This window comes from Myotis brandtii, unplaced genomic scaffold (assembly GCF_000412655.1).
Source record: "Myotis brandtii unplaced genomic scaffold, ASM41265v1 scaffold344, whole genome shotgun sequence".
Classification (NCBI taxonomy): domain Eukaryota; kingdom Metazoa; phylum Chordata; class Mammalia; order Chiroptera; family Vespertilionidae; genus Myotis; species Myotis brandtii.
In genome coordinates this window covers 681,331-708,644 of record NW_005363247.1, presented here as the reverse complement: position 1 = coordinate 708,644, position 27,314 = coordinate 681,331, and the positions used below count along the sequence as shown (strand labels likewise).

The window sequence follows — 27,314 nt, the reverse complement described above, 5'->3', positions numbered from 1 at the left end:
GTTGGTAATTTTGTATGGCTGGCGAATGATGTTATAATTATTCAAATGACCCTTGGCATAAAAAAGGTTCACCACCCCTGCCCTGGGGCCTCTTGAGAGTGGGTGGCTTTGCCAACATTTTGATTGTGGCCTAGTGAAATTGATTTCAGATTCTTGGGCTTCAGAACTAAGAAAGGTATGTTTGTTATTTTAAGCTGTACTAAGTTTATGGCAATTTTTAATAGTAGCCTCAGGAAACTAATATAGCCCCTTACAACAAAGAATTCACCAGCCCAAACTATCATAGTGCTGATGTTGAGAAACTGTTCTAGGGGTTGAGTAGAACCTCCACTTAACGGATTTGGCTGGATTAGCCAGCCCCCGTCTGTTCTTCATTCTTGTCTGTGGCACTGAATGCTCATGGCTACTTGGCTACTCTTTAGGATTAAAAGTAAATTGTATTTTTCCCCAAAACTTTTTGTGCCAATGTCCTTGTTAATTAAATTCGTAGTTTAATTAAATGCTGAATAAACCAGTAAAATTTGAGATTGAAGATCTGGATCTTAGATGATAATAGAAAATGGGTATAATTTTTATGTTTTTAAAGTTTAAAATGCTTCAGGACATAGAAGCATTATTTCTTGCTATCTGTTTGAAGTGATCTTAAGAGCTTCCCCCTTTCAATTGATTTATGAATGATAAATTATAGGTTTTCAGTTATACTACTACAGGGTTCACTTCCAAAGCTATAAATTGGAACATGGAATTTAGTAGTTAGAAGGGGCCTAAAAGATAATAAACTGTGATCATTTTATAGCTGACAGTTTTATTGCTGATTTCTTCTTAATTTTACTCCCTTTCTTTTAACATGAAATAGGAATAGCTCTTGATGAAATACTCAGAACTTTAACAATATTAAGGTATCTTATCCATCTTTTTGCAGAACCAAGATACTATCCTGGGGCATTGAGTCACAGTATTAATTCAGTTGAAAACACTGCTTTATTTGCATTATGAAATAAGTCAGTGGAATAGTCACCCATTTGGAGCATGTGGCTGGCTAATAATAAGCCCTGGATCTCTCATCATTTCCTTTATAAATTTTGATACTTATATTATTTGATTTATTGTTGTTGGATAACAAACAGTTTAGGTAGAGGAGGTTTCTGCAATTATAAAGTCACTGACATAGTAGTTTGCTTTAAGCCTATAAAGGACATTTTTTGTTTTCTTGATGTTTCATTACGTGGGTTATATATTTTATTAAAGCAGAGAATCATCAATTAATACATTTTTACTATGCTTCCTCCCTTTATTACATATTATGTAACTAGAGGCCTGGTGCACGAGATTCATGCACTGGGGGGAAGGGAGGGGGTCACTTAGCCTGGCCTGCACCCTCTCACAGACCGGGACCCCTTAGGGAATGTCCTCCTGCCAGCTTAGGCCCAATCCCCTAAGCCAGCAGTCAGACATCCGTCTTGCAGTCCGGGTCTCTCGCAGTCCAGGACCCCTTGCTCCCGCCCACCTGCAGCAGAGGCGGGAGGGGCTCCTGCCACTGCCACTGCATTCACCAGCCATGAGCCCAGCTTCTGGCTGAGCAGTGCTCCCCCTGTGGGAGCACACTGACCATCAGGGGGCAGCTCCTGCATTGAGCGTCTGTCCCCTAGTGGTCAGTGTACACCATAGTGACCAGCCGTTCTGCTGTTCAGTTGATTTGCATATTAGGCTTTTATTATATAGGATAACTAGAGGCCCAGTGCACAAAATTCATGCAAGAGTAGGCCTTCCCCCAGCTGCTGGCACTGGCTTCCCTCTGGCACCCGGGACCCGGGCTTCCCTCCAGCTGTCGGCAGGCACCCAGGAACTGGGCTTCCTCTGGAAGGACGTCTGGTCCAATCTATATATATAAAAGGCTAAGTAACCGTCCGACCATCCGGTAAGTATGACACACACTGACCACCAGGAGGCAGATGCTCAACACAGGAGCTACCGAGCTGCTGTGACTTGACAGCGGGGGTTCTCAGGGTGACGCACCCCGGAACCAGAGAGGAGGGAGCCCGATTAAATATTAAAATATTTATTCTAATTAATTTCCTTTCAATGTGCACGAATCCATGCACTGGGCCACTAGTTAGTATATAATGCTTTTGTTATTATTGATTATTATAGATTATAGATGGTTTCCTTTGTTAATAAGTACACTCTTGACCCAGGATAGAATGTTATGAATATGGTTGGTGTCAGGGAAAGCATGTTGACTAAATCATGAAGGAATTACTATAAAAAGCTTTAAAACTGAGCACAATAGGATTTGGAAAAAAATACTATATTGTAGGGCATGCTTATCTTTATGCTATATGTAATATAGCATAAGCGCTGGCAGCTATAATTATTTGAGCTAGAAGTATGGTGTTCATTATATTATAATGCAGAGTACAAATCCTGAAAAGGAGAATCACATCATTTCAAGAGTGTTTTGTTGTTCCATAACAATGTGAAAAAATATTCTACTACCTTATGAGAACAAGGCTTATTATCTAGTACTAGAGGCCCAGTGCACGAATTCGTGCCTGGGTGGGGTCCCTCGGGGTGGCCTGCAGGGCCGCCCCCCCCCCACCTGCTCCACCATCCCACCTGTGGGGCGATCAGTTGGGGCTGGGCCCCCTGCCGGTCACCGTCTGCGGGGCGATTGAGCCCCTGCTCCCACCCACCTTGGCCTAGTGCCGCCAGCTCACCTACTCCACCATCCCGCCGCAGTCCCGCTGTCATCGGAGCCAGTAGTACCTTCACTGCCGCCCACTGCTGGCACCCACCACATTCCGTGCTGCCCCCTGGTAGTCAGCATACGTCATAGCGAGCAGTGGAACTCCCAGTTGAACAATTTGCATATTAGGCTTTTATTATATGGGCTAATTTTTTTCTCCGCATAGGCATGAGAAACTTGGTAAAGAAATATGAACCACCGAGACCTGAAGAAGTTGCTGTTTTGAAGCAGAAGTTGGAGAGATGTCATTCTGCTGAGCTTGCACTTAACGTAATTACGTAAGTAGTTGGGAGAGTGTTATTCAAAAATAGATAATGGGACTCCCTGAACTTCTTGCCCTTTTAATTTTTGGATTTTTTGCAGGTTTAAGATCTTGTCTGAGGACCAAGTATACTGTTCCAAACTTATTTTAACTACTCTAGGTAGGGAAATGGCATATTTTCTTTCAGAGGTAAACTATATTAAAGATGGAACCGATAGTAAAATGTGCTGTTAGACCTTTTTTTGCAGCCATAAAGAATACCCATAATGTCTCTTAGTGACTTGTAGGCTGTATGTGGAAATCACCATATTCAGGATCCTTATGCTTTGCAATTGGAGGATCTACATAAATGTAATCTTTTAGGAGTTTAAACAGTTGAGAATCTGGTCAGGTTATAGGAATAGAAAAACTGTAAACTGTGGCTTAGCATAGAACTTAAAATTGGTTGATTTCACTCCTGGGTTTCATTGGTAACTAACAGGAATGATTACAGAGAAGAAAAGAATGTTGACTTCAATGAGTGAAAATAGTCCACTGTGGTCTAAAAATATTAAATGAAAAATTCCAGAAATAATTCATAAATTTTAAAATTGTGTACTATTCTGAGTAGTATGATGAAATCATGCAATGTCTCACTCTGTTCCACCTGGGACGTGAATCATCTTTTTGTCCAGCATATCCACACTGTATGTACAGTACAATAAGGTAATTTGAGAGACTGCATAACTTATTACAGTATGTTATTACATTTTATTAGTTACTAGAGGCCCGATGCACAAAATTCATGCAAGGGGCTCAGCCCTCCCACGGCGGTTTGCAGCCCTGGCTTTGTCTGGAAGGTTTGGCTGTCTGGTCTAATTAGCATATTATGCTTTTATTATTATAGATTGTTAATCTCTTACTGTGCCTAATTTAGAATTAAACTTTATCATAGGTTTGTATCTATAGGAAAAAACAATATCTATAGTTTGGTACTGTCTGCAATTTCAGGCATCCACTGGGGGTCTTGGAACAATTTCCCCCACCCACCCACCCCCCATAGATAAGGGGGATTACTGAATTGCAGCACTGGTAGTTTTCTTTTTACAAGAGATTTGAAATGGGCTTAAACTATGGCTTGGCAAACTATATAGCCCATGAGCCAAATCCAGCCCCACTACCTGTTTTTAGAAATAGTTTTATTGGAACGTAACTACACACTTAGTTTTCATACTGTCTATGGCTGTTTTCACACTATAGAAGAAGAGTTGGGTATTTGAGGCAGAAACTGATGGTTATAGCCTACAAGGCATAATATATCTACTATCTGTCCCTTCAACACAAAATTTTTCAACCTCTGGATTAAACAATAGAATTTATTAATCTTACCCTTCTAGCTAGTTAATTGAATGGACCATAGCCTAAAATTCATAATTGCCAGAGTTTACATCTTACTCAAATTTACCACCCACTTTGTACTGTGCTAAGCAGATTCTACATTTCTATGTGGACTTGAAGGGTGCTTCTCAAACTGTAAAGGACTGTTGTTGTTTTTAATTCATTACAGACCTATATGTTTATAAAATATAACAAATTACTAAAAAATGAGTAAAAAAGACATATAATACAAGCTTAAATTTTATTAGATTTGATAGTCATAATTTATCAAATTTCTATAAAAGTTTCTAAACACACGCTCAGTTTCTGTATTTATTGCACACTGGAAATGGTTAATGGACCACACTTGTAAGCACTACTTTAAGATAAAATATTTGTTTTCGTCTATATCATCATTATGAAAGTCAGTCAATCAGTACAGGTAAACCAAAATTCTCTTTGACCAAAAGCGAAACCCCCGTTTCGTCCTCAGAGGTAACTTACAGTGTTCACCTTTGCCAGCCTTTTCTCCTGTATTAGTGTATGAAATAAAGTTTTTCTCTTTATCGATGTTTTCACACATATAATACAACTTTTAATAGTATCTTTAACTCTTCCTTGTCTGGATGAAAAAAAATTAGTATTTTAATTTGCATTTCCCCTATTACTCTGAGGCATTAACATTTGTATGTTTAACAATCATTTGTATTTCTTCTATATTGCTTATTTAAAACCCTTGCTCAATTTTCTGGTGTTACTTTCTTGATTTGTAGATCTATATTTTATATACTTATTATACACCTATTTTTCTTCTGTTGTTTCACTTTGTGACATGTAAGGAAATTCATCATTTGCATTATGCTTTTATATCTAAATACCTTTTCTTAACCTAGTTTGCCTTTTCAACTGTTAAAAACGTTTAGAATTGTGAATGATCTGAGGTAGAAATCTCATATTTTCAAATAACCTGTTGTAACAGCCATTTTTAAATATTTCATAATTTGCCTTATTACAGATTAAATTCCTATATATAGTTGTTTTACCTATCTAACCATTTTAACACATTGCGTACCGCATAGAAATCTCTAAGACATACTCCAGGGACCGCACGTTTTTGGGCAAACTGCACGTTATTTAAATCATCATAACTACAGATCATAATGCACTTTAGGTGTTGTTTTTCAATAATTATAACATTTTTATTTACAAAAACAATTAAACAATTAAAGTTCCTAGTACTTTTTTAACGTATGGTACTGCGTAAAACATTTTCCTCTATGAAGAGGGACCAAACAAAATTTACATAAGTATCTAGATTCGCTCCTTTTTCCATGGGCGTGAAAAACGAGAACACTCGTGAGCAGTCCTTAACAGATGGCGCGCGAAACACGGGAAAACTCCTGAGCGGTACGAAATGTGTTAATCTGTTTTAGTATTTGCTAATACCACACTTTTAGTTATCATAGCTTTTATGTATGATGTTTTGATGAGAACTGTGATACAGTCCCCACACTTCTTTTTCAGATTTAGACTTGATGAGTTCCATGAAAAATTTTATTAGGGTTTTAATTAGAATTACATTGAATTTAAGGATTAATTTGAAAGATACTGTCTTTATAATTCTTCATCTCTTTCCATGTATCCAGGCTTTGTTTTCAGAAAATGTGTTTCATATAACTATAAAATAAATTAGCAAGACTATGTTGCCGTTTATTACATTGCTTCTTGATGGTTGCCTAATTACAGGAAGAAGAGGAAAGGCTATGAAGATGATGATTATGTCTCAAAGAAATCCAAACATGAGGAGGTATGTTCTCCAAAGGTATCTATTATTCTTATTGTGCATTCTGGTATGACCATACTATTAAGATTTTATTCTTCCAGAGTGCAAGCATTATATATGTGTATATATATATATATAGATGTGTGTGTGTGTGTGTGTGTGTGTGTATTAGAAAGCATTCATACTTTTTTGCATCCTCCTCCATGTACATGGTCCATTATTAGAGATTTTTCTCACTTCTGCCTTAGTGTGTTCTGAAGCAGTATAATAGTTGCTTGCTGAAGAATCCTTCCTATGGTCATTAAAAGCAGCAGGGATAGACATACATGCTATACATTTTTAGTCTCCAAGGATTCTTCTCCTGTCCTTAAAAAGAAATTGTAACCTGGCAAGTCAGATATAAATGAATAATCAGAGGCAGAAGGTCAGAACTATAACCTTTGTCCTGTCATCAGAGTAGTCTGTGGGACCATGCCTATAAACAACTAACTATAAATATTCCTGATTTATCTACCTTCTGTAATCAGCATATTAAAAGAACATTTTCATAAAGGGAGGCAAGGAGGTAAACAATATTGGTTATGCTTCAATATAACGTTATCCTTATTGCATCTTCTTTCCTTAGGAAGAATGGACTGATGATGACCTGGTAGATTCTCTCTAACCATTTGAAATTGATTTGTCAATGCTAACAAATCAACAGAAGGATGAAGCATATCTGGCATTTAAATTTCTTTAAAAATGAAATAATGTGGAAGCATCAAAGTACAGTAAACTTTATTTATTTGAAAGTTTTTCCTTCCAGGGTAGCTTGATGTAAAATAAGGTATGTTCAAAGGACCCAGAATAGCACCTGGTTTGGATAATCTGACCCCCACCCCCATGACTAATAATTAAATTAGTCTTCCTATAGTAGCCAAAGCTGTAACTTATTGCATTTTGTTTAAAACAACATAGGCAAATAAGCAAACAGCCCTTGTGAAAAAAGGCACCATTATATGTGGTTTCTCAAATGCCATCTGATGTACTTAGCTATGTTACCACTTAACTACAGAATGTATGAAAGCTAGTGACCCAGGTATTTTTTTCCTCAATTAGTTAACTGAAAACATCTCCAAATGGTTTTCTTAAAAAGAAATCAAACAGGCAGTCTTTAGTAGTTGTCTAGATTAAAAACCTAAAGGTTGGGTAGCAGCAAATTGTATGTTCAGTTTTATAATTAACCTGTTAGATTACCATATAAATGTGTTACAGTTAGTAGAAAATTTTCAGATTAAGTATATTATTCTAGAAATTTATTTTAAATAGAAAGAAGTAGACATAAATGCACAGACTTTAGCACCAGATTACTTTGGTGTGAATCATGGCTACCTCCACTTTGGGCAAATTACTAAAGCTCTGTGCCTATTTTTTCCCCAGGGGAAAATAATGCCTCTGTATACTAAGTGTTCAATAAATGTTGGCTATTAATAGCATTTGTTTAATTATTAATTGTAATCTTACTATTCAGTTTCTAAGTTGGAACCAAATTATGGATGTTAGTCAGATTTCTTCTGGAAAACGGTTGAAGGAATTCTGAGAAACTCAACTGCCCTGAATCTGTGTTTTATGGATACATACCTTTCCTCATTGTCAATGTATCCATCCATGGCTGCGCTTTCTAAGGAGTGTAGGTACCATTTTAATTACATCTTAGTATTTGAACACAATATTTACTGCACATGTATTCTTCTCTTTAATAATTCCTTTCATTTTAGGTATGAGCTTTTTTGGTTTATTTTTAGAATGAAAGGAATAAAATTCATGAAGTGTGACTTACAAAAGTGGAGGAGTCCAAATTGACAGTCCTCCAGGCCAGGTTAAGTACCAGTGCTGCTAGGCTCTAGCCAGAACTGCAAGCTGTTCACCAATACCTTGTTTCTCTTTTAGGTCACTAAACTGGCATCAAAGCAAGGTCCACATTTATTTCAAATTTTCCTACCCAGTTTTAGAGGTTTTATTTCATCATTGACCAGCTAGTTACTGCAAGGCCTGCAAAGGTAAATAACAAGTTTCCTATTGTAGCTTAAGAGACTGGGAGGGAACCAAACTGCCTAGCACTAGGTTTTTGGAAGGAGACCAAGTTGGATACTACTGTGGTAGTCCAGCTGAAAAGCAGGAGGGAGGGAAAGGAAAGTAATATGATACAGAGAAAAAGTGGAACTGAGTTGACATTAATAAAAGGTATAGTACAGGGTATGCTGAGTTTTCTGTCATTATTCAACTGTGATTATAGCTATACCAGGGCTAGCTGCCTCCACAGAAATCTTTTAAACCCTCATATTTAACACTTTGTTTTTTCCTACATTTTAATCAGGGGGATAGAATAAAATGTTGCTCTTGGAATATAGGCCTTTAGGAAATTTCTTTAGTGTGGGAAATGATTTTCCTAATAATCTCTCTTGGTTCCTGTCTCATCCACTTTTGATATGCTGCTTAATACCTATCCCCTATACAATTATAGGAGTGAATGAATTAATATGATCCTTCTAAAGAGACCATTAGCAAAAAAAATGACCTGAAGGTTCATCTTCTCTTTGGGCCTTGCTTTAATACTAAATTTGAACTGTTTCTAAACAAAGAAGAAAATTAAATTAAATGCTTACCTGTATTTAGACAGAAGTAATCAATTAGTTAATATCCCTTGGTTTTATTTTAACTTAACCCTTGTGAATACTTCACAAAGATACACATACAGAAGCAAATAAAACTATACAAACTAAATACCCAGCAGATACAACAAGTAGTCAGAAGTTCAAAGATGGATAGCTGTTAAGTGACTCATGAGGTTGTTTGCATAATCAATTTGGAATTAATGAATACTTGAATACTTTCAACAAAAAGCATTCTAGGTGTTTTTTTAACACAAAAGAAATTGGTAGTCTAAAATGTTTGGGTAACATGCATCGATCAGTACAATGACCAATATTTATTGAATTTAAACTATTTACTGTTGTAAACATTTAACAAAAGCATTATGAGATCTAAATACAGTTTGAACAAATAAGTGGTATGTTTAAAAAATAAAGCTGATGAGCAATAGTTCCATCTATATTTTCTTTCAACAGTTCTAGCAAGAGAAGTAGCACAGTATTTTAAAAAAAAGTATACAGCAAAGGTTGTTCCTATTATAATGGCAAATTCTGGAAACTGTAACAAATAACAGTCAAACGGTCATATTCCTAATCAGGAAGAAGTTACAGTAAGAACAGTATGCAATCCAGTTGTACTCACTTGTTGACAGAGAATGCTTTTTCTTGTCAGTTGATTTCATAGTTCTTTTCCCAAGAGACAGCAAAACTTTGGCAATTGGATGTATTGAAAATATATTCTCAAAGTTCAAAGTACAGTCATATGTTGTATGAAAGGTGATCTGTACACCAAGGCTCAGAGGTTGGTAAAGATTGATTCCATATGTGGAAAAAGTGCAAATATCCTGCACAGATAGCTTACAAAGCTGCTGGTACAATTATCCACCAGCAGAATCTAGGGTTTTGTTTGCATAGCTCACACATCACTGGAATGTGGAAAGGTGTGCTATTTTTTGGCAAGAGCAAAGGAGACATACTGATGTGAATTACCATGTTGGCATGCTGAATCCATGCAGACACTTGGGTGAAGGCTGCTACCTGACATCATTGGTTTTTGTATACTGGTTTTGTTTTTGTTGAAGCAGTTCTGTTATAGCCAGAAGCTTTTTCAGTACATGCTAGACAAGGAAAAACGGTATGAAAATAATTAGTAAATGAATGAAAGCTTGGTAACTTGTGAAAATTTCTGAGTAGATTTAGTCATAATATTTTGGTTAAGTTAGACTTTTTGTACACTAAAGTGACTATAAATTCATTCATGTGTTTGGCATTCTCATATCTTAGTCCAGAACACAGATTTATGAATGATACATCTTAAGCCCAATAAGATCACATAAGGGCAATCAGTTTGTAGCATAGTGATTACTTTACATTTGGCTTAAAATTAAAAAAAATATCACCTTTACCTGTCTTACAAAGTTTTAATTGGGCCAAATCCTCCAATAAAGATTTAAGTAATAATAAACCTAGCCCCAGTATAGCAAGGAGACATTATGCATGCCATGGGCATATTAGTAGGCCCATGGTACATACTCTACCCAAGTTTCTAAAGTGATTAGAACCTTAATGAGCCAGATTATTATCTTAAACTTTGATTTTAGAATCTCAGATTGAAGAAAACTCAGTCCTTTGTCCTATAAGGTCCCTGACAAATGGTTGGCCAATGTAGTGTCCTAACCTGGAAGAGCTTATTAGAAATCGCAGTTTCCAATGTCACATCTAGAATTTCTGGATCTGGAGCTTGAAATATTTTTTTATCAAACTTCCTGAATAATTCTGTTTGTGAATCACTTGCCCATGTACGGTGTGTGAGAGACAAAGCCACATCACTGCTGACTTATTAGCTCATTTCCCATTTTCACACATGCCACTGAAGTGTATGTATCATTTTTTCTGTAGAGTTAACATTAATTTATATAAAACAGCAAGATTTGACATTTTGCAGTATCAAAAATACATACTCTGAGCCTATTATTCCTGTCTGCTGAGAGCCTTACTGGGATTATGGTTCATTCTTTAAAATGTAAATATAACTGCTAAAAATGCTGACCATAACTCAGCTACTTATTACCTCTCAGAGAATCGTAACTGTTAATGAAACATTGTTAATGAAGACTGGCAAAAACCTACCTGCTGTGCACCACGCTCATTACTGAGCGTTCTCAGTTCATCTGAATGGGCCACACAAATCTCATGCAATGCTGCTAAATCACGGGAGAGGTCAGTCCTAGAATGCTCTGTAGTGTCCGGAAGTTCAGGTACATTCTTTAAGGAAATCATAAAACTGCATTTAGAAATATAAATCTTAAAATTTCTTCTGAAAAGATCCTAATTGGTTATAATAGAATTAGCACATAATATCCTTTTAAATTTCTGTTAAAATCCTAAGGACTTATTGGAATGTAATATTCAATGCTAATTCCGCTAAACATAGATTTTGTGATCTTGGTATTCACATCAAAACCATTTTCTTCGACAGCATGGCTGAACACTGTGCATTATTATTGCTATTCTAAATAAACGGGTTTCATGAACTTTATAGAGGTTTGTTTTGTTTTGTTTTTAAATGTGGAACGCATGCCAAAAAATGTAAGTACTGTATTGGTTGCTAATATGGATTAAATGCAACCTAAACTTAAAATTCCTTTCAGACTGAATCTCATTATTAAGATATCATAGTTTGTCTAAATTTATCAGCATATGTGAGAAGAATGTGTCAAGCCTATAGTTAATTATCTGTGGATTATTCCCAAAACACTTGCTAATGTGTGAATATGATCAGTGTTAATTATGGTACTTCAGATAAGGTTCGTAAAGTAACAGTCACTATAGGACATTGATAGTACTTTATTAACACTAAATACTGATATTTTGAGCCTCGGAATAAAATATGACATGGGCTCCAGAATGGTGACAATATTTACTATACAATTCCTAAATACTGCAAAACACTGTTTACTATAGTATAAAGAAATAATTAGAATATAATTCATTCTTATTTATTAAATGACTCAGTAATGAAAGACACTAGTATTTGCCCTGAGAGAGCTTACAGTCTAGTTGATATGACAAAACTAAACTGATCATAGCAATACAGAATTTTATATCACAGACATGCGGAGTATACTTAGGAAGCAAAAGAAATTTCATTTTTTTAGGGCTCAGCAAAGCCTTCCTGAAGGAGAGATTTGAGGTGAGTCTTGAAAGTTAAATTTGATTTATACAGGAAGAAAAGGAATGGAAGAGTATTAGAACACTGGGATTCTAAGCAATTTGAAAGGCTAGACTACACATGTGGCATTACTAGGAAAGTGGTAGAGAAAGCTGAACTGTAGATAATTATGATTATGGAAAATGGAGTTCCAACCATGAATCTGAAAACCTAGAAATGTGGCTTAAGATAAAATGAGCTAGCCTTAAATATTGGATAAACAGTTTTCACACAGCTTCTTAAATATTATTTTCAACCACTGACCAACTAGATTTCTTAGAAACTAGAAGTACTTCTATCTTCAAAACTTACCAGGTCACATATGGAAACATGAAGAACACAATTATTTGCCCTTCTTTGTTTCATAAGAAATTATTTACAGCATAGGTCATTTCTACAGTATTGTTTTTATACCTGAAATTGAAAACTGGGGGCCCACAAGCAGTCCTGATAGGTTTGACTGCATAGTGGTATAGTTGTTGTTTTTCTGTTTTAACTGAATTTGAATGCATTAAGGCAGAACATGAGCATCTCACTTTCCTACTGTAGCATTCCCTAATACCATGTCTAAATTCACATATATATGTTCCCTTTTTGGTTTCTATATATATGAACTGAATAGCAAATACATTTATTTGATTTTAAATTGAGTCAGTATCTGAAAATTTATAACTAAATTGTACTAAGAGTAAGAAATCCAGGGTCTTAGAAATTATTTTCTTTAAAACCCCCATTCTTAATTTCATAATCACTATTTTACTTATAAAGGCCCAAGTAAGGTATAGGTAGTCGTACTAACTGAAGTATAACTCCAAATCCATGTATATTATTCCTAGAAAGCCATAAGAATATTCATTCTCCAGTCCATTTACTTAAAAGTAGCAAAAGAATGTCACAATAGTAAGGTGAAACAACTAATAGAATAATGAAAGAAAAACTAGAAAATGACACAAATCCAAAAGCCCCAATAATGTATGCTTGGTATAAATCACTTAGTCTAAGAATAAATGGTTAAAACTATAGTCAAAATATTTTGTTTAAGAAGGTAAACAAAAGTATGCAGTTTTTTTAGTTCTGGATAGAAAATCTCTTTAAAAGTTTGTTGCTAAAATGAGTTTACTCTCAGCTATATTAACTATAGGTCTCAAAGTACTTAAAAAGTTATATACATACCCCAAGTTCATCTAAAAACATGATCATACGATGTTTGTTACTTTTGATGAAAGGATTGACACCTTCCATATAGGGTTCCTAAAAATATAAACAAAAAACTCACTTTATATGCATCAAAAACAAACACTGTCTGATCTATATAACAAAACATACATGTAGTAAGAATTCTTATATATCTGTATCCATCAGTAGCAATACATGTTCACAGTGACAATATTTTCACTCTGATACAAGCAAACAGTTATACTAGTGAACTGGAATTTTTAAATGAAAAAATAAATTCTGGAATGAGAACAAATCAGAACACATAGCCTAGCAGATACAAACTGCTCATATGTAATTCATTCAAAAATAACTTCTAAGAAACTATTATTTGTCAAGCACCAAGACAAACATGGGTCCAACCCTGAGGGTAGAATCTAGCCGAAAATGTAGGGAATTAAAATACAGTGTGCTAAGGACTATAATAGGAAAATATGTATGACTTAGATAAATCCAAAAACTAAGCCAGACATACAAACTGCTCTTCATACTAAAATCGTATATGCTATGTTGTAAAATAGGAGGTTAGTATTAACTCAAGCACTTTTAAAATCAATAAGTTCAATAAGGAGATGAGATAAAGACCTCATTAATTCCAAGAAATAAACATGAAAAATCATTCAATTTCTGTAAGAGTAATGAAACACCAAAGTATCATTATGCCTGTTTTTCATCAAAGCTGTGGGGAGCAAAAAGTCTTGTAATTTTATTCCAAAGTTAGTTTAAGATAATAACTGGCCCTAACTGGTTTGGCTCAGTGGATAGAGCATCGGCCTGCGGACTCAAGGGTCCCAGGTTCAATTCCGGTCAAGGACATGTGCCTTGGTTGCGGGCACATCCCCGGTGGGGAGTGTGCAGGAGGCAGCTGATCGATGTTTCTGGCTCTCTATCCCTCTCCCTTCCTCTCTGTAAAAAATCAATAAAATATATTTTAAAAAAAAGAAAGATAATAACTAGATGAGTTTGGAAGGAAAGACATATAGACACTTGTTACAGCAATATTTATGATAGTGCCAAATTGGAAGCCATCTAAATAGCTATTAGAGAACTATTTAACATCTATCTACATGGTGGCATACTAAATAATCATTAAGCACAATAAAAGTTAAATATTTTCAGGTACAGCAAGTTTGTTACATTATGACGACAGCATGTGATATAGTATGATCCTTATCATGATATTAATATTAACAGTCTTCAGTCATGGGATCACACATGGGTGTTTTAAAAGTTCATCCAAGTTTTAAAATTTATAGTGAATGTTTATTGTGAAATAAATTTTTAAAGATGGGTTGGCAAGCATTTAACATATGCTGACTGATTGAAGATACAGTTTTCTATACTGAAAATTGAAAATATAGTTTTCTATAATGGCTAGAATAGTGGTCTTAAAAATTCCATTATTTACAATGTAAAATCTAAACAAAACAGTTTTTAAAATAACGTATCAACAAAAATATAAATTCTCTTTATGAACTACCCATTATTGTATTTATATTTTATGATTTTATGTCGTTTCATTCATGAATATTTTAAAGAATAAAAATGTTTTTACCTTGGCTCCAAACTCCACAAGATTAGCTAAGTTCTGTACAGACTTAGCCACTAATATCAGTGTTCTTGCAGCAATAGGAGATGGGGAATCTATAAGAGAATTGGGCAGAGCTAATGAGACCAACTCCAAAAGTACTTCCAGGTAAGACCATTATAAATTTAGGACATTAATATTTCTTTCCTGTTAAAATACTAATGTTCTCCCATTCAGAACTCATATTTTTTTTGAAAATATGTGACCTCTACAATTCAAAAAAACTTGAGTAAAAGGGGAAAATGTTGAAGCACTTAGCAGTGCTTCTAGTTTTGCAACTCAGCAATTCCCAACAAATGAATGTTTCAGAGTACCTCAAAGCTTTATTTTCTTAAAACAAACAGAAAACCTGTCACTCTATACAACCTCCGTGACAATTCACAAAGCTAATTTCAACCCACTCAGGTTAGCAATTTGCATTCTGAGCAATTCTCCACTCCAACCGCCCACTGACCAAATAATTCACTGTAAAGCTCAGTCTGGGATAACCCCTGCTCTATTTTTAAGAGAAAAACATGCAATTTCATGAACTGTTAAAATATGTTAAAGATTAGTCAGGAAACAATTCTTTATAGAATATACATAGTAGGATGTAAATGAAAAGTACCTATTAAATACAAGCCCTGAAACAAGATAATTACTAAAATTTAATAGTAAAAACCTATAGGGTGTATGAATGCCTGATTTTACTAGATTTTACTCTTTGTATCTCAAGCTATAAACTATAGATAGTATTGCCTAGTGGTTCAGAGGCCAACATTCAGATAAGTAAATCTCTCCAAAAAAATTCTAAACCCTTAAATTTTAATAGACCATAGATTTAACCATTTTAGTAATGATAGAAGACAATAACAGAAATTGGGTGGCTATAAAGGTAAAAATTAAGATAATCCTAAATATTTTTAATACAACTTTAAGCTTTAAATCATTAAGATAAAAATGGTTCAGACTCCTTATTCTAATAATGGCTCATTATTACATTGAGTCACAAATATCACGTACAACATCTGCAAGTCATTACATAATGGACATACAGGTAATAAGCAAAACTGAATCTGGTTTATTGGAATTAAAAAACGGCTGATAAACATTATATAACTGGTGATAAGAAATTCCTAATGGAAAATCTCTAAAGAGCCACTTTAAGTATTCACAGAGCACTACTGCAACTATAGCACACAGAAAGCTCTTCTCCCCAGCATGAAAAGGACAAGATGCAGATAGGAAAAAGGCATTGTAATAAGAGTTTGAGACACAAGTAGAAATGGGAAAAAAAGCAGTATGTATCTAATCATGCCATCTCTGGCTTCATTAGATGAGAAGGGTAAAAGAAACAAAATGGCAAGAAAAGGTAAAGAGAAACCATGTAACCTCATTAAATAGAATGAAGTTTTATTCTAATTTTTTAATTTAAAAATGTATCAAAAATTGATTACCTGAGATGATGTTAAACATCCGTGGATTCAGGATGGCAGGACAGATAAGTCGAAGAAAAACAAAACCACTGAATGGGAGGAAATAATTTTATTTTTTTAGAAAACTACTACATTAAAAAAATAAAAATTTGTAATACTCATAGAACCATGAACTTTGAACTAATATAGGGAACCACAAACAGAGCTTTAAGAAAATAGCTAACAGTGTCTTACTTTAAGAACATATATATCCTTGCCCTAACCGGTTTGGCTCAGTGGATAAAGCGTTGGCCTTCGGACTGAAGGGTCCCAGGTTCGATTCTGGTCAGGGGCATGTACCTTGGTTGCAGGCACATCCTCAGTAGGGAGTGTGCAGGAGGCAGCTGATCGATGTTTCTCTCTCATCGATGTTTCTAAAACTATCCCTCTCCCTTCCTCTCTATAAAAAAAATCAATAAAATATATTAAAAAATATATATATATACATACTCACTTTTCCCAATTTTGGAATTTTAGGTTTATGTTGGGCAGATTTAAATTATATTTATAGTACTTACTATCTTGGCTACTATTTATTTATTCCAAGCTAGTAGTACATTTTTAATTTAATTTGAGAAAGCAGTGTCCTTAAAAACATTAAGAATTTCTGGAAAAATTACAGGAGCACAAATAAACCTTTATATGGATACATAGTTCTGAAAGGTATTAAAACTTACATTCTCTCAATTTTCTTTCTGTATTTAAACAGAACAACCCAGTAAAGTCTGACATAAGTCAAGTTCATTCTATTGATTCTGTTGATAAGTCATATGAAAATAAGAATCCATTGTACTAGGGAATAGGTGAATCCTTGACAAATTAAAAAATATATAATAGGATGCTGAAAAGCTTTTATGGCCATAAAGAAAAAGATAAGCTTTCTCAAGTTAAAAAATATGTTCTCAAATTACAAAATAATAAAAACCAAAAAGTAATGTTAAAGAACATGGCTTAACAACATTGTCATATATGATTTTTACCTGTTAATCTTACTCTTAGAGAACAATATATTATGTAAGACTGCAAGCTATTTAGCTTTTTCCTAACTTGCCACCTTCAGTTACTGATAGAGTATATGTTTTCATGTAGACAATTTTTCTCTAATTTCCTTTTAAGAGGAATACACACTAACAGTTGACCTCTTACTTGCCTCTTATAAAGACAAGCATTATTCACACATTGGACATACGCCAGGGACCGCACGTTTTTGGGCAAACTGCACGTTATTTAAATCATCATAACTACAGATCATAATGCACTTTCGGTGTTGTTTTTCAATAATTATAACATTTTTATTTACAAAAACAATTAAACAATTAAAGTTCCTAGTACTTTTTTAACGTATGGTACTGCGTAAAACTGCGTATGGGGCTACGTGTTCGGACCATAGGTTCAAGCTTACAACCACAGCTGTTGGCTATGATTGTGCTGGGAGGGCCCTGCCCTCCAGCTGGGACTTGCACGTGGCAGTGAGAGGACCCTGTCCTTTCATTAGTCCGAGGCTTGAACCTGGCCAAAACACTGTAACCGCGCCCCACAGTGGACAAGACAGTGTGTTGACATCTAAGGTCCATAACAGATGGCACACGAAACACGAGAAAACTCCTGAGCAGTACGCAGTGTGTTAAAACTAGATGCCTGGTGCACAAAATTTGTGCACCTGTGGGGGGAGGGTGTGGTGGTGGTGGTGGTGTGTGTGTGTCCCTTAGCCTGGCCTGTGCCCTCTCGCAGTCTGGGAGCCCTCGGGGGATATCTGACTGCCAGGGAAGCAGCAGAGGCTCCCGCCACCGCTGCTGTACTTGCCAGCTGTGAGCCCAGTTTCTGGCTGAGAAGCGCTTCCCCTGTGGGGGCACACTGACCACCAAGGGGCAGCTCCTACATTGAGCGTCTGCCCCCTGGTGGTCAGTGCGCGTCATAGCGACTGGTCGTTCCACTGTTTGGTTGATTTGCATATTAGCCTTTTATTATATAGGATAGTTGATAAAATTCCTTTTAGAGGCTAAAATCATCAATACCATCTCTATTCTCAGCATTTACCTTCCAAAATCTGACACTTGGCTAATTTTGGACTCTTAGAACAGGGGTCCTCAAACTACGGCCCGCGGGCCACATGCAAATACAAATATTGTATTTGTTCCCGTTTTGTTTTTTTATTTCAAAATAAGATATGTGCAGTGTGCATAGGAATTTGTTCATAGTTTTTTTTAAACTATAGTCCGGCCCTCCAACGGTCTGAGGGACAGTGAACTGGCCCCCTGTTTAAAAAGTTTGAGGACCCCGTCTTGGAAAGTGAATATGCAGTTGCAATTAGAATATACGCCAACAATGATTAAGTCTTTAAATTTGGGTTTATTTTATATTTATGAAGACTCTTGTACAGATTCTACCTGAACATATTTTGATACTTAAGTGTTGGAGGCAACATCAAACCATAAAAGAGTTTCAATGTGCAAATCTACTTTCTGTTTTAAGAGGGATACTAGGTACCTACACATACATTTAAAAGCTTATTAGGAGCAAAAATCATCACCTTGGGCATAAATGCCCCTTAAAATACCCGGCAGTAGCAAACAGTCCACAGCAGAATTTCCTGCTATGCCTGCTTAACACATACACTTGTTTGCAACTTAGAGTTTATAGAAGTGTTAATTTACATCACACATATAGCTGTGCAGAATATGCTTGTGATTCTTTTTTATTCTCAATCACTACTAAAGCCAAGAAATACAGAATCTATAATTTTTAAATATTTTTGTCATACGATTCTAAGATTTTTACCTAAAAAGAGTAGAAGCCTTTAAAAAATTTAGGTTGGGGGCCAGATTAACACACACTTTCAAAACTAATTGTATGTTACGGTTTTTTTTAGTGGTTGGGTAATATTTTTAAGGGGCAGAACATGACTGGCAAAATATATTCTAAATAGTAAATTCTATCATTATTAGACTACTATATTCTCTGATGCTTTATCACTAAGTTTCCAATTGGTTTGAATGGATTGGGGTGTGCTTTACAAAAGCCTGCAATAGTACTCAGAATATTAAATTGGGGCCCAGCCTGTGTGGCTCAGTGGTTGAGCATTAACCTATGAATCAGGTCTCACAGTTCCATTCCTGGTCAAGGCACATGCCTGGGTTGTAGGCTCAATCCCCAGAAAGGCGTGCAGGAGGTAGCCGGTCAATTACTCTCATCATTGATGTTTCTATCTCTCTCTCCTCCCTTCCTCTCTGAAATCAATAAAAAATACATATATTTTTTAAATACAATATTAGATTGTGTCTTAGAAGTTTAGTCTTTAGTTCTGTCTTAGCCACTAACTTTGCAATTTCTCCTAATTGCTGCACAATGAGTATACCAACAAAACTTCAGAACTAGAGGCTCTGATTGGAGATTAGCCCATGGTCACAAACTGTGTTACAAACCAATTAATATCAAAATGGCTCAATTATTGCTCTTCTTAGCACCAAGTTAATCTCTTTTTCTTTCCTTCCTTTCTCCCTCCCTTTGTCTATAGGTAAGTATGTATATGTGGGTGTGTGTGTGTATAAAGAGTACTATAAAGTTAGCTACAGATTTTGTTGATTATTCTATAAAATAAAAATCTCCAATAGTTAACTGACTATAAATGAATGTTTGGGTTTTTAGAAAATGCAAAAGTTATCTCAGTAATCATAGTAACTTCCAAAAAAAACCCCCAAAACACCCCAACAACACTGAAAGTTACTTTAGGAGCCATCTGAACTCAGAACATATTCAACAGGGTTCAGAATAAAAAAAAAAGGTTTTGAATTGTACACTGTGTACTCTGAGTCTTCAAATTTTCACAATTATCCTCTTGACTCTCAGTGTGTGCCATATACAGTGATGTAATAAATGAACTGCTTAGCCTTACCTAACAACTCTTGTTCTCATGGTGGTATTTGTAGGCCACTTGTGCTGAACAGATTTCTGTAAACACCCATAAATATATCTCAGTGTCCTGCCAAAATAACACAATCATCTCAATACAGAAAGCAAGTGAAAATACTGATTTCATTACAAAGTTTAATTTACCAAATACATAACATTTTAATGCAACTGACCTTTTCCCAAAGTAATGAGAGAATCAAGTTTTCATCATTAATCATTTAACCAATTTTTTTACATTTGCTTTGGAAGAAATCTTACCATATTTAGATTATTCTATTTATGAAAAAAGTACTGGGATAAGGATACAGAGGAACTAATGAGTTCAGGTTTGGGGGAGTTGTTGACTTCAACAACTTCTACCTGATTGAGTTAACTAACACTGGAAGCCATTAAGCAGACTGGATAGAGATATGTCTTTTATCATTTCCTCAAATCTAAGACTATACCTCTATTCATTTCCCAAGTCACTATATAAATCAGACATGAGCTTGTATAAAAACATGATTTGTTTTACTTAACGTAAATATTTCACACGCTTCTTCAAGTCAGTCTTCTTAAACACAATTCATTTTGTAAAGATTAAAACCCCTAACTATTTCAAAGTATCCTAACATCAGCACAGTGGAAAAGCTTACATTTTAGAAATACAAATTTTTCAAAATGCAGATACACAATTTCTTGTCAAATTAAAATTCACCACTTACGGTGGAAGTATTTCTGAAGCCATGAATATTTTCTCCACAAGCTCTGAAAGTATGTTCAATAGGTGTGCTAAATTAGTGTTCACATCTTCATTTTTTTCTAATTTTGATGGACTTAACTAAGAGAAGGAATAAATCAATATAAATGCATCTTGGCAATGATAAACACAAATGAATCAAGGTAATCAAACAGTTCTTTTCAAGGTTCTCTATTTTTTCCATCTGTATTAGTCTTTTGGCGGGTGTGTGTGTGGGGGGGATATAAGTAGTATATGCTATGAAGCTCCTTGGGTTTGTTACCATTAATTTCCAATTACAGTTGACCCTTGAACAACATCGGTTTCAACTGGACAGGTCCATTTATACGAGGACTTTTTTCAATAAATACCTTTACTTTTACTGTGGTTGGGAGTCTGAATGCAAAGGGCCAACTGTAGCACTGATCTGTGCCTTTTTATATAATAAACTTGCACATCCACAGATTTTTATATACATGGGGGTCCTGGAACCAATCCCCCAGCAATACAGGAGGAAAACTAAGTTTTGAGGGAGTCATGAATTTTATGTGGGTTTTTGACCATGCAGGAGTAGGAGTTGGAGAGCACCCCTAACCCTCCCCCACTCCAGATTGTTCCAGGTTCAACTGTACTGAATTGAAGAGCAAGCTATGATTATTCAACAACTTTCAATTGCTCTGGAATCAATGCCAGTATTAAAGTTTTTTTCTGTTCATTTATCAGATTTTACCATAGACCTTTACATTCACATAAAATTGGGTTAGACTTTATTTTAAATATAGTATTCTCAGCTAAAAGACAAAAAGTAAAAAACAACAAAAAACACAGTTTTAGTGGCCAAATAGTCACAAATATACTAGGAGTATTTAAATGGGAAGAAAGATCACCATACTGTTATTGTAATGTCTGTCTTAATTCTATTTATTTGAGGGAAAAAATGGCTTTTCTGAATGGGATAAGACTTATTTATCACTAGAAAATACCAAATGCCTGGGGCAGAATCATGAACCTTTCTCAAAACTTTTCCCTGAAATGTAAGTGTCCTGATCTAGACTGGAGTACATTTCTCTAGAGATGTCTAAATTCCCCAGCCTGGATCTAGCAACAGACACTAAGACTTGTTGAATTCCTATATCCTTACTAGTTAGACCATCTGTGGTGTTACCCCAGGTTTTCAACACTAATTCTCTAATTAGTAAAAATTGACAACTTAATGCAGAATTAACATGTTCTCAGTGTATATTGTCAAAAGCAATTTATTAGAGTTAAAAATATATTTAGTATCTTCTGTAGTTGCTCTACCTTCAGAATAAAATGAGAGAATAGCCATAAGTGAGATACCACTCTTTCTCTTCAATGATTTACTAGGAATTTACACTGCAGCCTTTTTTTTCTTTTGTGAAGATTATATCATATTACCCCACACCCCCAAAAATGCCTTAAGGACAAATCTAAATGTTATGATGAGCTACATAGAATTTAACTAGGTTATACAACAGAAACTTAAGATTCTGTTACTCGCAACTTCTGAAAGCAGCATATATTTATCAGTATAGTAGGAGAAATAATAAAGTACTTTCATGAATTCCTGGTGCAGTATGAGGTTTTTATCCCCAAATAAAGCCATCTTTAAGAAAAAAAAATCTGTTTTACGTAACATTTTCCAAAAGTAGTAGTACAACAGGTATAACTGCTCTGATAATTTTAGAAAGCTAATGTAGTTCCCTTAAAATGTAATCCTTCCTATATAATAAAAGCCTAATATGCTAAGTGTCCGGTCGTCCATTCAACCAATCAAAGTGTAATATGCTAATGATATGCTAAGGCACTCAACTGCTCACTATAATGTGCACTGACCACTAGGGGGCAGACTTTCTGACTGGTAGGTTAGCTTGCTGCTGGGGTCTGGCCAATCAGGACTGAGCGAGACGGGCTGGACACACCTTGGAGCCCTCCCATGATCCCTCCCTGGCTGGCAAACCTTCCATGTCCCTACCCGGCCCCAATCGTGCACCGGTGGGGTCCCCTGGCCTGGCATGCGCCCTCTCTCAATCTGGGACCACTCGGGGGATGTCGGAGAGCTGGTTTTGGCCCAATCCCACAGGCCAGGCCAAGGGACCCCACTGGTGCATGAATTCGTGCACTGGGCTTCTAGTTAACTATAAAGTATTACCTATTAAAATATGCTGTTTGTCATACCTCACAAGATTGCTTGCTTTCCATTATCTTTAAAATGGAGTCTTTCAAAGCATGATGGACAAATTGTGTAGCAGTGGCTTTCATATACTGCTCCATCAAGGTGCTTGCAAGTGTTGTGGCTCGAAATAAGGTAGTGGCTTCATCTACATAAATATATTAAAAGGTTATCTGTAAATAACTGTACTAATGTGAACCAACTAGAAATTAAATAAATTCATTTTTACTTCAACGATTTTAACCATTTGAGTATGCTTATTTCCATCCAGCATTAAAGTACTGATTATAATGACAACTTTATTCTATAAACTTAAGTCTTCAAAAAGCTAATACAGTCTTCGGGTTACATCGGACTCGACGTATGTTGTTTCGTGGTTACGTCGCCATTTCCCATTAATTAAAAAAAAAAAAAAAAAAAGTCCCGTCATTTCGATGTATGTACATATGTGCTTTAAGTTTGTTATTATTCATTTACCACAAGTAAAGGTCAGGAATTGTTATCTTTCTTTTAAACTTTTTTTACTGTTTCACTTAATTACTGCTGTGTATGTGCTCCATGTGAGTGACGTAGGTGCTTATGTAGGTGGGTTCCAACTTACGGCGAAAATCGAGTTACGTCGTGCTGTAGGAACGGATCTCCGATGTAACCCGAGGACCTACTGTATCTATTATTGCATTAGATTATAAACAGGAGAAGGGATTACTACTATCGTGTTCATACCAAAAAAAAAGGTTTAGACTAGTTAACATAAAACCCCCAAATAAATTAATATATGAGTCTAAAACATGGCTACTAATCCTATATAATAAAAAGCTAATATGCAAATGGTCGTCGAACCCTTGCGCCAGGCCAGGGGACCTGAGGCTGCGCCCCCCCACCCTGCAGGGCTTGACAGGGGTGGGGCCAGCCCAATCTGGGTCTTGCGCAATTTTGAGGTGTGCAAGAGTGGACGGGGACTTGACTCTGGGTCCCGCAGTGCACCCCAGACTCTGACAGGAGGGAGATTTTCATATACATTTTACTAATTTTCTTTCATCTCTGACACTTCTATTATAGAGAAAGGGCAAATAGCAATATTAAAATATTTCCTCTATTTCCTTTTTTAAAAAATTTATTTTATTGACTTTTTACAGAGAGGAAGGGAGAGGGATAGAGAGTTAGAAACGTCGATGAGAGAGAAACATCGAACAGCTGCCTCCTGCACACCCTCTACTGGGGATGTGCCCACAACCAAGGTATATGCCCTTGACCGGAATCGAACCTGGGATCCTTCAGTCCGCAGGCCGACGCTCTATCCACTGAGTCAAACTGGTTAGGGCTAAATAATTCCCTTTTAATGTGCATGAATGTAATGCACTGGGCCAATAGTGATTTAAATAAAATTCTAAAAAACACAAATATTGCCAGTGTAAAATACATATCACCACTTGATCTTTCCTGATACATCTGTATATTACATTTTCTACGATTAAAAGTAAATAGTTTTAGATTTTACAGTTTATTTGGGGGAGCCTAGAGGCAAACAATGTCACTGAGTCAAAGTGCTGGCTGGAAGTGATTATTCTGACATATTTGTAAGCTGTTACAATGCACTGTGTGCCTAGCTATAGTGCCCGGGAAATACTTATCTCTATAATTTAGAAATGAAATTCAGCTGGCACCAATTTCTGTGCAATAAATTAGTAAGTAAAAAGTAAAAGAACATGGTATGTATATCACACTGTTCTTAATAAAGGACTAGAAGTCATTGATCTGCACACACAAGTCACTTTCTTATGACTTCTAATACTAATTTGTCATGACAGAAACTTGTATTAAAATAACCACCACCCATACTAGCCAGAACAAGAGTCAGAACTGGCATTCTAACTAATTTTTAATAAAGGAAAAACAATTTATTTTGCAAGATGATTAAACTGTTTAATATATTCTAACATAGAATCCACATATATTTGCTATTTAAAATCTAATTATTGACCAAATTTTTAAAAGTATCACATTAACACATCCATACTGTACCTTCCATGCTTATTTCTCTGTCATTTAGTGTACATAGCAACAATGATTCAAGCTTTTCATGAAGGAAAATCCTCAGTAGGATGCTAGCCAGTAGTGTTCGATCCTGTCCACACACATGTGATAAAGCATAGACTACATGAAGGTCCTTTTGCAGTATAAGCTAAAAATGACATCAAGAAAGATTGTTGAAAGTACAGCATTAAGCATTCGCAGTGAGATTAACAAAATATGTTCTTTTATGTTCTTACTAGAGGCCCAGTACATGAAAATTCATGCACTGGGGGGTGGGGGGAGGGGGTCCCTCAGCCTGGCCTGCCCCCTCACAGTCCAGGAGCCCTCGGGCGGGAGGCGACCCAGCGATCGGGAAGGCGACACCCACATCACACCTCTGCTGCTGCCACTGCCAGCAGCACAAGCCTCGGGGGGCTGGGGGGCTGAGGGGACTGGGTGCCGCCATCCTTGAGGGCGTGGCAGTCAATTAGCATATTCCCTCCTTATTGGCTGTGGGCGCCCCCATCTTTGAGGGCAGGGCAGCAATTAGCATATTCCCTCCTTATTGGCTGTGGGTGTCACCATGTTTGCAATGGCGTGAGGGTCAATTAGCAAATTCCCTCTTTATTAGGATATTTACGAATATGTTGTATTGAAAAAATTTATTTAAAAAAGATTAAGTTTGTAGCCTACATATTTTTGTTTCCTGAGACTAACCTCATACTACCAAAGGGTGTTCAACCCTCTTTTGTCTGTTAGTGTGACACTAAGCTATGGAATTATTACACTTAATGAATCTTTTATTAAATGTTAAATATTTCTGTTAATGCCGTAAAAAATAAGTAGACTAGTAAATAACTGATTACCTCTTTAAATTCACTGTATTCTTCTTCTGGCATGATTTTTTCCATAGAATATCGTGCCCGGACACGCAGGGATCCTGGTTCAATACCTTTTAATGGTATATGGGAGCTGAGCAAAAACCATTCATCTGTGGCATGCCCTTTCTGTAACCGGCTCAATTGGCAGCGCATAAATACTTGGATAGAAAAACATCAAATGATTACTATCTAAAAAGATGACACTATAAATTAGTCACACACGTAAATTATTCTGATATTTTGCCTTCTCTACAGTGTTAAATGCTTTTTATTAAAGAAGTTTACTTCATTTAATATTGACTTCATTCATTTCTTGAATGTCTACTATGTGTCAAAATCTGTTATAGGCAATGATTTAGGATACAGGCATGATTAGAGAAATAAAGTAAACATTTTATAGAGAAAGATTCAGGCTTGGACCTATCTGTTAATACAAAGCACTTCTCTAAACATGACTTTTAAGAAGGTATTAATAACCTAATTCACAGATATGTGAATTGCTAAATCCCACTGCCACCTGTTTCAGCAACAGGCAGGGAAAAAGTGAACAAATAGTACACTCGTGTTTATAGAAAAAAGTTTTTTAAATAGAGTGCTTTTTTTCCACTTACTTGCAAAGTAGAAAAGGAAAAACCTAAAAAGGGTAAGAAGGGGTAGGGGAAGAACAACAGAAAGATGACCACTTTTACTGTTTTCTTGTTTTTCCTACTCATTAGGAAGGGGAGGGTGAATAGATATGTAATTTAATCTTAAAGGCTTCAGTTTAGAGTAGGTATAATTTAGTCATATCAATAATTTTTAGAAGTACAAAAAAACTACCTCAAATTATACTACTTGTACTTCTATTTTTAATTTCCATTTTCTATTATAGTACATTATGGATTTTAAAAGTACACAAAACATGTTTGTCTTTTAGTTTAGAAAGAAATTTCTGTATCAACTTACAGATATCAGGATCTTTGCTTTTCTTTGTTTTATTACTAAGAGTTATTTCAAATCTGTTGATGTCAGGAGGAAGATCACTAAAAGAGCAAGAAGAAAAAGAATTAACAAAATGTCCTGGCATTAAGCTATCTAATTCGTTTATTTCTAGTATCCAATAAGGCTCCTAGTTTGCTACTAAACAACTTGAATATGTTAGGTTTACAACTATATTCAAAATGTTTTATTGCTTGGTATATGGGAATATAGACCAGCAAATTACACTTTCCCTAACATCTTTAACCTTCTCAGGTAAATCCTGGAAACCTTCGTAACATTTTATATGTGTGTGTTAGTAAATGGTTTAGGACTTGTCACTAATGCTAATTCATATTAATTACTAGGTGGAAAACAAAGGACATAGCACATTACT

At 35.7% G+C, this 27,314-nt stretch overlaps 2 protein-coding genes across 10 annotated transcripts in view; one reads left to right on the top strand and one right to left on the bottom strand.

The window, feature by feature from the left end:
- CCNH (cyclin H) overlaps window positions 1-26,077 on the top strand; it is a 51,266-nt gene extending 25,189 nt beyond the window's left edge. For 2 of the 9 annotated variants that reach the window (XM_014543939.1, XM_014543944.1), the window contains exons 7-9: window positions 2,913-3,024; window positions 6,111-6,186; window positions 8,077-8,700. In XM_014543939.1, the coding sequence (XP_014399425.1) occupies window positions 2,913-3,024; window positions 6,111-6,186; window positions 8,077-8,166 (278 nt within the window). In that variant the 3' untranslated portion in view covers window positions 8,167-8,700. Of the gene's footprint in view, window positions 1-2,912; window positions 3,025-6,110; window positions 6,187-6,772; window positions 7,620-7,657; window positions 8,701-11,256; window positions 11,367-25,992 lie in introns of those variants that run through there. The other 7 variants (XR_001363136.1, XR_001363137.1, XM_014543940.1 and 4 more) reach the window with 7 other exon arrangements.
- Window positions 8,821-27,314, bottom strand: part of RASA1 (RAS p21 protein activator (GTPase activating protein) 1) — a 124,002-nt gene continuing 105,508 nt past the window's right edge. The window contains exons 15-25 of the mRNA XM_014543945.1: window positions 26,906-26,982; window positions 25,946-26,118; window positions 25,089-25,248; window positions 23,072-23,214; window positions 20,859-20,974; window positions 20,138-20,224; window positions 16,228-16,295; window positions 14,759-14,847; window positions 13,162-13,239; window positions 10,908-11,042; window positions 8,821-9,895 (exon numbers count right to left, since the gene is read on the bottom strand). Of these exons, the coding sequence (XP_014399431.1) occupies window positions 9,812-9,895; window positions 10,908-11,042; window positions 13,162-13,239; window positions 14,759-14,847; window positions 16,228-16,295; window positions 20,138-20,224; window positions 20,859-20,974; window positions 23,072-23,214; window positions 25,089-25,248; window positions 25,946-26,118; window positions 26,906-26,982 (1,210 nt within the window). The 3' untranslated portion in view covers window positions 8,821-9,811. The remainder of the gene's footprint in view (window positions 9,896-10,907; window positions 11,043-13,161; window positions 13,240-14,758; window positions 14,848-16,227; window positions 16,296-20,137; window positions 20,225-20,858; window positions 20,975-23,071; window positions 23,215-25,088; window positions 25,249-25,945; window positions 26,119-26,905; window positions 26,983-27,314) is intronic.